The following is a 13,178-nucleotide window of genomic DNA, read 5'->3' as shown; positions in this document are numbered from 1 at the left end:
AAATTGTGCTACGGTGGCTGCTAACCAGTATCCAAAGGCCGCCTTCTCAGGAGCTCATGGAAACTGGTGACTAAAGGCAATGTGGCCTGATAGGCTGTCTGATCACTGAAGCTGCTAGCTTTCCATCCAGAATACAGAGGTATGTTGCATTACCTTTCATCCCACCCAGATACAACCAGTTCCGGAGAACCCACATTTCCCTGAAGGTCTTTTGCCTACAATCCATTCTCTGGAACCAATCTGGATATTAAAGTTCTTTTGTTTGCAAGCAACAACAACAACACAACAACAACAGAAAATCAATGACCCTAATTAGCTTAAGGAAATAAGAATATATTGGAATGGATCCTGGGATAGTTCACAGGTACAAATAAACGGAAAGAGCCGAAATTCAGGAAATAGGAAATGTCTGATAACCTCCTCCTTAGAGAGCTACCATGAAAGCCGTCCAGCTCTGGTAACTCTTAGCCTCTGTGTCCCTCCAGTTGTGCTGCAGATTCCCGTGAGAAAATCTGTTGGCTCAGTTCAGCTTTAGGTCTTCCCCTCTTGATCAACTGTGTGAGGGCAGGTCAGGAAGCACAGACGTGACCACAGCGGCAGGGGGGGGGGGGCACTGTAAACCAGGCACCACCCCAATAGAAGTCTACTTCGATGACCCATGTTTGTCAGCTTCTATTTTGCAGTTCATGAACGATAAAGGTAGGGCAAAAAGGCACAAAAGACATTGCTTAATCAAACAATTTTAATCAAGTGAATAGTAAGCAGTGAAAGTGCAATTGCATGAAGAGCCCCATATTTCACATGTTCAAACTGTTTTCCAGTATCTTTACTTGTAAGGTGTTGAAGGTGGGACCCACTCTTGAATCTTCTTTCTAGTGGTAGAATAAGGTACATATTGTTCTGGAGTGCCACTCACATTGAACTTATGATTTGTCCAGATGAATTTACGAGCAGTAGGTGGTTTTGTTGTTGGAGGATCATCGGTCATACAGTGAAGCCAACGATGCCTTAAAGAGGAAAAGAAAGACAGTTACAAGAGGCAGGGTAGTGTGGTGGGAGGAGGGCTAAGTGGGCAGCTCTGGGGCTATTCTGTGGCTTGAGCTCAAATCTCCCTCACTTACAAGCTCAACTGCTATGCCTTGGCTTTTTCATCTGAGCATCCTGACTTCTGAAGGATGGAATAAGGATTAAGTGCACCTAGAAAAATTCCTGTGCACACTAGGTACTCAACAATGTTAGCTATTGCTTTTATTGTTACCGTATCTCGAGGACACTAGCAATTTTAAGATATACATTATTTTATGTGTCTCTACAACAAAAATGCTGCCAATTAACTCATGCTACTATTGATTAAAATATATATCCTACTTGTAGATGTAAGAAGATATTTCAGAACTGATGCATACAGTATTGCTGATAGATGCAAGAGGCTGCTCTGGAGTCTCAGTATGCTCAGGCAGCTCTGGTGATGAAGCTCTAGCTTAAAACTCAACAAGGCTCCTGCTAAAAAAGAGGTCTCTGCTAGCATCTTAAATTCAAGCTCATGACCGAATGTTAAAGAACATACAATTTGTTATATTAAGAACATTAAATCACAGCCTAAAGTTCACAGGTATTTCAGTTTTGAGTGTTTTGTAAAAAAACAAGTTAATTTCAAAGGAAGCTGGGTACATGGAGAAGAAAGGGAAGAGGCCAATGATGCTGCTGCTCATGGCAGAGAAAGAAGGCATAAAGTCCACTGGACAAAGAGGAGAACTGAGCAGGAAGCCACGCTGAGTTTATATGGGACAGGAAGGAGAGAGCATTCATTCCAGATCCCCCAAGGCTGGGAGCTCGCTCACAAGACAGGATGATGTCATGGGAAAAGGGCGTGGGGGGAGGGAACAAGCAGAGAAATGTGGCTCCAAGAAAAAAAAAAGGGGGGGGGGACTTCCCAGCTATAGAGAAAAGGGCAAATGGAGGAGGTTTCAGTAAAATAACTAAGACTACAGCTAATGAGAAGTTTATGATGCCATTTAAGTTTAAGAATATTTACGAGCAGTAATTGATAGACATAGCTAGGTAATTGGACAAAACCAAGAAGAGAGATGATAAATTATTATTACTGTTGCTGTATTTTGTCTAAAGATGTATCATGACCTGCTACCATAATAAAGAATGAAGACATCTGTACACACTGGGCTGGCGTCTCTCTTATACCCTCCAGCGGAAATGGGATTAGTGAAAGTGACCTGGACCAATAAACAGCGACTATGAACAGGAACTCTGAACCTCCAAGATGATGGCGGTGAGACAGGCTCCACTAGCCACTCAAAGGAGGGATTAGTTATCAAAACCAAGGCTGATACTTCTCAAGGGGCTTTATGTAAGCTTTAAGGCACACTAGAAATATTTAACTTTTACCCTGTTGAGGCAGCTTAAGCAACTAATTTACTTGAATAAAATAATAGAAAAATTTATTCGAATAATTGCTGTAAAGACTCTTGAAGGTTAAAATGATATTTAAGGAATCAGAGTCTAAATCTTATATACGCCTGTTCAGTTACTTAACTGAGGGACTGAAGATCTCATGGAGAAACAAAATGCTCAAGAAAACTAAAAATAGGGCGCCTGGGTGGTTCAGTCGGTTAAGCGGCTGCCTTCGGCTCACGTCATGATCCCAGGGTCCTGGGATCGAGCCCCGCATCTGGCTCCCTGCTCAGCGGGGAGCCTGCTTCTCCCTCTCCCTCTGCCTGCCTCTCTGCCTACTTGTTCTCTCTATCTTTCTGTCAAATAAATAAATAAAATCTTAAAAAAAAAACTAAAAATATTTTTTACCATGATACATAAAATCTGAAAATGTTTATCCAGCAAGGCCACAGGCAAGAGTAAGGAATAAATAAGCAATAATTTATTCTCATGATGGCAGTATGAAGAGCTATAAGAAACAAGAAAATGTTTATAATCTGGTAGGCTGATGTAACCCTCTGTTGTTGTTATTAAATAAAGGCTAAGTATATCATACCTTCTAGGTTTCCACACCAAAGAGCTTTGGCAAAACAGATTTTCAGCTGGGTCATAAAAATTTTTTTTTTAATTTTTTTATCTTTTAAGTAATCTCTACACCCAAGGTGGGGCTCAAACTTACAACCCTGAGATCAAGAGTCCCATGCTCCACCAAATGGGCCAGCCAAGCACACTCAGCGGGGTCATTTTTATTCCAATAAATTAAAGACGCCAATGGCCTAATGGCCTTGTCTAGAAAACTATGTTGTAGCTGGCACTAAACCCACTTCAATTTTATACCACCATTATGATCCTAAAGGACAAAATATAAAACTGCTTACACTTGATGGTAAAGTCAGTGAGAATACAAGTAAGAAAACTGACAGAAAGGGAAAATGTTATAAATTCAAAAGAGATCAATATTTATAAAGAAAATACATTACATTTTAGGAAATAATGAAAATATATTACATTTTAGAAAAAACCCAGTATTCAGATACATTGAAGTGTGTCGAAATAACTGAAAACAAAGGTATTAAATCACAATTACAACATAACTCAAATGGACATAAATCCCATCAGTGGTTGATCCTATTTTCAGTTGTTTAAGAGGAAGAGTATGCCAAGGAACAGGGAAGGAAGACACTCCCCTTCTTTGAAAATATACTTCACTTTAATAGTCTCTCAGTGTGAGGTTGTCTGCCATTCAAAGTGCAAAATGGAGGGATTTATTTGTGAAGAATAAAATAGCCTAAAAAGAAATTTAAGAAATTAAAATATATGGGATGCCTGGGTGGCTCAGTCGGTTCAATGTCTGCCTTCGGCTCAGGTCATGATCCCAGAGTCCTGGGATTGAGCCCCACATCGGGCTCCTTGCTCAGCGGGGAGCCTGCTTCTCCCTCTGCCTGCTGCTCCCCCTGCTTGTTCTTGCTCTCTCTCTGACAAATAAATAAATAAAATCTTAAAAAAATTAAAACATATGCCACACAAAATGAATTTTTAAAAATCACTACAAATGAGATGGATGCCTAGGTGGCTCAGTAGGTTGGGCATTTGCCTTTGGCTCAGGTCATGATCCCAGGGTTCTGGGATCGAGTCCCGCATCGGGCTCCTTGCTCAGCGGGAGCCTGCTTTTCCCTCGGCCTGTTGCTCCCCCTGCTTGTGTTCTCTCTCTGACAAATAGATAAATAAAATCTTAAAAAAAAAATCACTGCAAATGAAAAGTTTTTAAGATTGGTATTAATATCCCAGATATATGGGAGGGGGGATTGGTTGGCCCGGTGATGGGTATTAAGGAGGGCACGTACTGCATGGAGCCCTGGGGGTTATACGAAAACAATGGATCGTGGATCACTACATCAAAAACTAATGATGTATTGTATGGTGACTAACATAACATAATAAAATTTAAAAAAAAATATCCCAGATGTACAAAGAATTCATACAACTCAACACACAACAATCTGATTAAAAAACAGGAAGAAGGCCTGAATACACATTTCGTCAAAGACATATATAGATGGTCAGCAGACACATGAAAAGGTGCTCAACATCATTAATCACCAAGGAAATGCAAATCAAAACCACAATGAAGTATCATCTCACATCTGTTAGAATGGCTAGTATCAAAAAGACAAGAAATAATAAGTGTTGGCAAGGATGTGGAGAAAAGAGAACTCTTGTTGCAACTGTTGGTGGGAATGTAAATTTGTGAAGTCACTATAGAAAACAGTATGGAGGTTCCTTGAAAAATTAAAAACAGAAATACCATATCAAGGGCACCTGGGTGGCTCAGTCAGTTAAGCGTCTGCCTTCGACTCAGGTCCTGATTTTGGGGTCCTGGGATCGAAGCCCGCATTGGGCTCCCTGCTCAGCAGGGAGCTTGCTTCTCCCTCTCCCCGTGTTCTCTCCCCCCACCCCTGGTGCTGGTGCTCTCTCTCAAATAAATAAATAAAATCTTAAAAAAAAAAATACCATATCATCCACTAATACCACTTCTGGGTATTTGCCCAATGAAAACAAAAACACTAATCAAAAAGACATATACAACTATTTGCCTTGCCACATTACTTACAATAGCCAAGATATGGAAGGAACCTAAGCATCCATCAATAAATGAATGGATAAAGACATGCTATATATAAACAATAAACAATGGAATATTACTCAACCATAAAAAAAGGAATGACATCTTGCCATTTGTAACAACATGGATGAATCTAGAATGTATTATGCTAAGGGAAATAAGTCAGAGAAAGACAAGTACCATATAATTTCACTTATGTGTGGAATCCAAAAACAAACAAAAAAACAAAACAGAAACAAGACTTATATATACATACAGAGAACAAACTTGTGGTTGCCAATGGGGAGGAAGTGGGGAAAATGGGTGAAACAGGTGAAGGGGATTAAGAGGTACATACTTCTAGTTATAAAGTAAGTCACAGGGATGTAAAAATACAGCATAGGGAATATAATCAATAAGAATGTAATAACCTTGTATGATCACATGGGTGTGCTGAGCATTTCATAATGTATATGTCAAGTCACTATGTTGCACACCTGAAACTAATGTAATATTATATGTCAGCTATGCTTCAATTAAAAATAAATAAAAATAAAAATCTTTGGGGCACCTGGGTGGCCCAGTTGGTTAAGTGTCTGCCTTTGGCTTAGGTTATGATCTCAGGGTCCTGGGATCAAGCCCCATGCTGGGCTCAGCACTTAGCAGAGTCTGCTTGAGATTCTTTCCCTCTCCTACTCCCTCCCTTTCTGCTTCTCCCTCTGCTCATGCTTGCTCTGTCAAATAAATAAATAAGATCTTTTTAAAAAGGCACCAGTGGATGGAGAACAGCTTCAGAAGAAACTAATGGATGATTTGAATGAAAATACTCATTTCCCAGAAAGTCCAGAACTACTCCACCAAGAAACTGTTAGATAGAAGCACAGTCCAGGAAAAGGAGAAGAAAGGGCTGGAGCAGTTGAATGCATGAATGGAACAGGAATCGAAAGATAAAGTCAGCCAATTGGTATCAATGGCTGAAAACCTGCTAAGGACCATCCCCTTGCCTTATCTCCTTAGAGATCACACTTGGATCACGTGAACTGGGAAACTGAGCACAAGAATGAAGCAGAAAATGGCAATGACCTTGTCTATCGAACAGAAGTTGATCTGAAGCGTATCACTGATGATGCTGACTTCAATGGATCCTTTCAAAGTTCTGAAGAGGAAAATCCAGAAATAACCAGAAAATTGTGGGAAGAAAAGCAAACTAATGAAGAGCTTACAGGACAAACAAGCCTCCAAACTGAGGAAGCATCTTTGCAGTTGAAAATTCACAGCTTGAAAGTGAGATTCAGCAGCTGAAGCTCCAAATTACATTAAGAACATGTCATGCAACTTCAGGGAAAATTATCTGAGGAGGAAACACACTGCTTAGAAATAAAGAAGAAACTTCCCAACCTGTGTAGAAACATGAACTCCACATATCAGATTCACAACCTCTCCAAGAAGATGGTGAAACGCATGGGCAAAGAACTGGAGAAAAACATTTCCTACTATAGAGAGGAGATCCTCTTCCATGAGAAAAGAGCCCAAGAAAGCTGTATGGCAGTTGTATTGACGGACAGAAAACTCAAGAAGCTAAGAAAAGAAAATGATCACAACAGGCCAACAGTTGGCCAGCGTGAAGTCCAACTTCCACCCTTCCCCAAGTGGTCCTTTTACTCTTGTTGCTCCACCTGCAGCCCACAGAGGCCCAGAAGTGTCAGGGGATCCCTTGGACCATCAGTCCTTCCAGGAAGGAGGGTCATGCTCTGAGGCCCACGATCTGGAGTCACCTGCAGGTCTGTCTCAGCTCACAGCAGCCAGGTCCTGAACACCTACAACCATGGCACATCTGTACGTGTTTTCTTCTTTAGAGTGATTTTTGATTTATCTCTTTTTGGTTTAGCTACTGTTATTTAATTAGAGCTACAATTGCTCCTATTTCAAATAGAAAGAGCATTATAATTTTAAAGTAGTATTTTTCAAATCAAGATTCACTTAATTAAAAAAATGTTATTAATAACAAAGAAAGTTTAATTTTCCCTTTCAGAAAATTCCCAGAAATAAAATCTTACTAAATAACAGCAAATAACAGTAACAAAAATCTAGGCAGTTTTGAATCTTTCTTCTCCTTGGATCATATACATTATTAATTTTGGGAATCAAGGCTGGCTTCTGACCATAATGTTCATGTTTCAGATGTTTTCTGAATCATGTTTCAGATGTTTTCTGTTTTTTTTTTTAAGATTTTATTTATTTATTTGAGAGAGAGAGAGTGAGCATGAGCAGGGGGAGAGAGAAAGGCAGAAGCAGACTCTCTGCTGAGCAGGGAGCCCGATGTGGGGCTCGATCCCAGGCCCCTGGGATCATGGCCTGAGCCAAAGGCAGACACTTAACCGACTGAGTCACCCAGGCGCCCCTCAGATGTTTTCACTTAACATCACTAGGCATAGAAATTCCAAAGATTTTTTTTCAGTTTTTCAAAAAATGGATATGAGGGGCATGTGGCTGACTTAGTCGGTGGAGCATACAACTCTTTATCTCGGGGTTGTCAGCTCAAGCCCCATGTTGGGTGGAGAGGTTACTTAAAAAATAAATAAAAATTATTTTTAAAAAGTATATGAAAGACTAAAGAAAAATGTGATTGTTTTTTGAGGTAAAATATACACCACACTAAAATGATTACTCTTTCCCACTTTAGTTTATGAAACATACCCACACACAACATTCAGTCACTTATTTAATACTAGCGTAGGTACTTCCTATTTTAAAACTGAGCAAACAGAATTGAAATGACTTTCCCAAGATACCACAGCACATATGCTACAACGCTAAGGCTTGGACACAACTTCCCAATGAATGAAAAGAACCTTTTGGTCAAGAAACTTAAATTATAGGGGCGCCTGGGTGGCTCAGTCATTGGGCATCTGCCTTCGGCTCGGGTCGTGGTCCCAAGGTCCTGGGATCGGACCCCGCATCAGGCTCCCTGTTCCGCAGGAAGCCTGCTTCTCCCTCTCCCACTCCCCCTGCTTGTGTTCCCTCTCTAGCTGTGTCTCTCTCTGTCAAATAAATAAATAAAATCTTAAAAAAAAAGTTCATTACAAGACAATCAACTCAGGGACGCCTGGGTGGCTCAGTCGGTTGGGGTTGGACGGCTGCCTTCAGCTCAGGTCATGATACTAAGGTCCTGGGATCGAGTTCCGCATCGGGCTCCTTGCTCACTGGGGAGCCTGCTTCTCCCTCTGCCTGCCGCTCCCCCTGCTTGTGTTCTCTCTCTCTCTCTGATTAAAACAACAACAACAAAAAAAGACAATTCAAATCTCGCTGGCTCAGTAACTGTTATTTTTAATTAAATGCAACATGAATCAAAGTCCTAACAGGGTTTGACAATTATAATTCTAAGGATCAGCTGAAAGTCTACCCAAGAAAATTTTGAAAACTCACAACAATCAGGAAAGGCTGACATTACCAGACCTTAAAGTCCCAAACATTAGACTGGTATAAAAACTAGTTAAAAAAAAAAAAAGTACAATAATACTAGAAAAAAATTCCCCAAACAGACTAAAGTATATATAAGATAAGCCTGGCATATCAAATTATTGGGGAAACCAAATATTTCTCAACAAATTATGCTAGGATGATTAATTTTGTTGGGGAAAAAAACAGTTAGATTTCCTAAACCATATATCAAAATAGATTCCAGACAGATTAATAATGCTCAGATAAAATGTGAGTGAATATATTCATAAGATATAGTGATATTTATAGAATGTGAAGCACCATTTCTAAGATTAACATTAAAAGCAAAGAGCCATAAAGAAAAAAAAAGGTGTAATTCTATTACACAGAAACTGAAATGTCTGTCTTAAAACTCTGCAAACAAGATTAAAGGATAAGGTTTTGGCTCAGGTCATGATCTCAGGGTATATATTCTCTCTCTCAATATACAAACAAACAAACAAACAAATAGTTAAAAAAAAAAAAGAAGTTGTTTCAGGAAAGAGAACTGTGACTTGGACCACAGTAATAGTGATAGAGGTCATGATCAGATGTGGGACCTACTCGGAAATTAAGCACAAAGAACCTGCTGATAGACCGGACATCACGAAGACTTGTGAGGATGACCCTTAAGTTTCTGGCTTGGCTAAACATGAGTCATCCAAGAGCTTAGAAACATTCTGCTTGATAGGTCTGTTCATCTATCTACATTGGACATTTGAAGATATTGAAAAAAAAAATACTACATTTATAAATGTGACCTAAAATGTTGAAAGGAATGTAATTAACTAAACTTGCAAATGGAGACAATTGTTCAGGAGATTTTAATCCTTTCCATTAGAATTTATCAGACATTCATCAAACAAGAGAAAACAGTTATTCTTTATTTTTATGCAAAAATGTTCAATCTACTAATCTTGTTATCCTATTTATAAACTGGACCTCAAGGCTTAAGAACAACTAGGTTTTAAAAATTGCAGCTGTAATTCTTTTTTTTAGATTTTATTTATGTATTTGTTAGCGAGAGAGAGAGAGAGAGCACACACACAAACAGGGGGAGAAGCAGGCAGTGGGGAAGCAATCTCCCCGCTGAGGAAGAAGCCCGATGCAGGACTCGATCCCAGGACTCTGGGATCATGATCTGATCCAAAGGCAGACATTTAACCGACTGAGCCTGGTTCCTGCAGCTGTTAACTCTTAATAGAGAACAATCTGATGATTGTTCTCCCCCAGAGGGAGGTGTGGGGGGGGATGGGCACAACAGGTGATGGGGATTAAGGAGTGCACTTGTGATGAGCACCAGGTGATGTATGCAGTGTTGAAGCACTATATTATACACCTGAAACTAATATAACACTGCATGTTAACCAACTGGAACTAAAACAAAAAGTAAAAAAGAATTGTGATATAAAAATTGCAGCTGTACTAAACAGCATATTAATATTAAACCCAAATTTCCATTAATCCTTTATACACCAAAAGTCTTTCAGACACTAAAAACCTCAAACTGACAAGTAGAATATTTAGTGAAATGGGGGAAAGTCTGTGACTTATTAAGTGAGAAGAGGGGGTATCAAACAAAATATTATATGTAATAAAGATATATATAACATACACATATCTATGTATAGTTATTTATAATCACAAACCTTCTTCTAAAGAGGGTATGATTAATAAATTACAATCTGTTCTCCACACTGTGATCCTCTCAAAATATTCCTTCCCTATTCAAAAGTAGACCCTCAAATATTCATTCAATCAATGAATGAAATATTTACAGTGCTTGTTTCTGGGCCAAGGAATTAGTTTTGTTTTTTTTTAAGATTTTATTTATTTATTTGAGAGAGAGAGAGAGCACGAGCAGGGGGGGAAGGGTGGAGGGAAAAGAAGCAGACTCCCCGCTAAGGAGGGAGCCCAATGTCAATCCCACGATCCTGGGATCATGCCCTGAGTTGAAGGCAGACGCTTAACCAACTAAGCCACATAAGTGCCCAAGGAATTAGAATTTTTGTTTCTACCTCATATATTTCTGAATTTTCCAGGTTTTCTATAATAATTGTACATTTTTATAATTAGAAAAAAATGAACAGTGATTGTACTGTTTTAATAACATGGAAAATTACTTATAATACTAAGAGGTAAAAAAAACCCTTGTATGATTATGAACTACTACATAAAAAATTATTTAAAAGGACTAAAGGAAATAAGCCAAATGTTGACAGTGGTTGTCTCTTAGGGGGCTATATAGATTATCCCTGCTCCCTGCCAGATTCTTTCAACTTTTCTGATCTCTCACATTTTTTTATAAGATTTTTTTTTAATTTATTTATTTGAGAGAGAGGGAGAGAGCACAAGCAGGGGGAACAGCAAAGGCAGAGGGAGAAGCAGACTCCCCACTGAGCAGGGAGCCCAGTGTGGGGCTCCTGGGATCATGACCTGAGCCGAAGGCAGATGCTTAACCGACTGAGCCACCCAGGCGTCCCTCTCACATTTTTTTAAGTAGGTTCCATGCCCAGTGTGGAGCCCAACACGGGGCTTGAACCCACAACCCTAAGATCAAGACCCAAGTGGAGATCAAGAGTCAGACGCTCAACCAACTGAGCAACCCAGATCAGGCGTCCCTGATCTCTCACATCCTTTTTTTTTAAATTAATTAATTAATTTGCGAGACGAGAGGGAGAGAGAGAGAGAGAGAGAGAGAGGCGCATGCAGGCAGTGGGAGGGGCAGACGGAGAGGGAGATAATCCTCAAGCAGACTTGTGTGGAGCCAGGGGCTCCATCCCACACCCTGAGACCATGACCTGAGCCAAAATTAAGAGTCAGACACTCAACCAACTGACCCACCCAGGTGCCCCATGATCTCTCATATTCCTAAGAACAAATTCCATTTAGATTCAATGAAGTTCATATTGCCAAGTCAAATGACACTTCTCTATCCTTATCCTATGTAATCTCTCAGCAACAATCCATACGGCTAGCCTGTTTTGTTGAAATGCTATTCTCTCGCCTTCCTACGTTGCTAGCTACTTCTCATTCGTCTTTGCTAGCTTGACCTCTGTCCTAAACTCCAGATTTATATACTGGCTGTTCACTTGACATATTTATTCTCTGACAGGTATCTCAACTTCCTACTACATCCAAAAAAGGCTTCCGATTGCAATCCTCCACTCCCCATCCTACCCTTCTCCCAGTATTCCCATCTCAATGAATGGTACTACCATCTACCCAACCTCTCAAGCTCAAAACCTCTGAAGCATCCTTGACTCCTACCACCCCCGAGCAATCCCAACTCGCAACCTGCTTTTCTACAAAGGCATCTACAACATCAGATGCTAACTGAAAAAAAGCTGACCACAAGGAAAAGGAATTCTCACAAGAGCAAAACATTTAATTTCACCATGGCCCTGGAAAAAATCTTCAAGACCAAAATTATTTTCTGTTAAAAAAGGGAGATTTTCAACATATGCTATTATTTTTAAAAGAATGGATTTATGTATTAGTTCAGTAATTTAACCATTAATCTTAGTAAGAAAAACAACATACAAGGAGATACTGGCTGTACTATACTGAGGGAGAAAAGACGTTACTTAGTGTAGAAATGAACATAAGGTGCCACCAAGTGGGAAAAAAGTATATACACGGTAGAGCAAAATCTAGGCAAGCCCTATTTGTTGGTTTTAACTTGATTTAAAGGATTTCAGGGTATAACACTTCAAACCACAAAAAAGCATCTTTGTTTCTCCTGATATAAGTAGAAACAGTAATTTTATATTATTATGCATAAAAGAGCCCAAACTTTCCACCAATTTACTCTCAACCTTTTGTCTTGTCAAATTTCATGTAGATACTAGTTACTTACTTGGTTTATTGGTCACTAATTCTATGCAAAAGCTAACTTCCATAAAAATGAAAATAAAGACTTTTATGCATTACTATGTAGATGGCAGCAATTAGCTCATTTAAAACAAAGATAAAATTAAGGACAATCAGAAGTGGTATAAAACAGTATTTGTAATCTACTGAAATACTTTGAGTATTCTGTTCAGTCGAGTTAAGCTAATATAAACTGAAAAAGAAATTAAAATCTCACTGCTGATTCTATAAGAGAATAGAACTTCGCTAAGAGAATGAAGGTACTGTAAAAAGGAAGATAAAAGACACTAAGTTAGAGTACAGTATCAGTCTACCAGCTAGTATTCATTGAGTTACTATAAACTCCAAGATAGCGAGGATCATATATTTTGCTTATCACTGTGAATGTATAAATCCATCAGTGCCTGACACTTTATTAATAAAGATTTTTTGAAGAAATGATTTGTAAGCTGATTACTGTGCCAGGTTCTAGGCACTATTTTTTATTTTCAGGGTGCATGTAGCTCTACTGCCCATTCGGACATTCGCACCAGCACACACCCCTTGTATCTACTGGTAGCCCTACCAGCCTTCCTGGCTTCTGACAGTCAAAGAAATGAAGGCCTTGCAATGAGATAAATAAAATGAACTCATTTTCCCACAAGATTTCTCTTTTTTCTCCCCCTCAGAAGATTTCTAATGTTCCCACAAGATTAGGGAACGTTATGTGAACTACAGAAGTTTATTAAAGAAATTCCCTGATTCTATGAAAAACACCTGACACTTTTTTTTTAAG

At 39.2% G+C, this 13,178-nt stretch overlaps 1 protein-coding gene across 1 annotated transcript in view; it reads right to left on the bottom strand.

Annotated features, from left to right (window-relative positions):
* Positions 1–717: 717 nt before the first annotated feature.
* NDUFA12 (NADH:ubiquinone oxidoreductase subunit A12) overlaps positions 718–13,178 on the bottom strand; it is a 28,579-nt gene continuing 16,118 nt past the window's right edge. Inside the window, exon 4 of the mRNA XM_021687528.1 lies at positions 718–1,007. Coding sequence (XP_021543203.1) covers positions 827–1,007 — 181 coding nt within the window. The 3' untranslated portion in view covers positions 718–826. The remainder of the gene's footprint in view (positions 1,008–13,178) is intronic.

Source organism: Neomonachus schauinslandi, chromosome 5, assembly GCF_002201575.2.
Source record: "Neomonachus schauinslandi chromosome 5, ASM220157v2, whole genome shotgun sequence".
In the NCBI taxonomy this organism is placed as follows: domain Eukaryota; kingdom Metazoa; phylum Chordata; class Mammalia; order Carnivora; family Phocidae; genus Neomonachus; species Neomonachus schauinslandi.
This window is presented reverse-complemented; position numbering and strand designations above follow the sequence as displayed.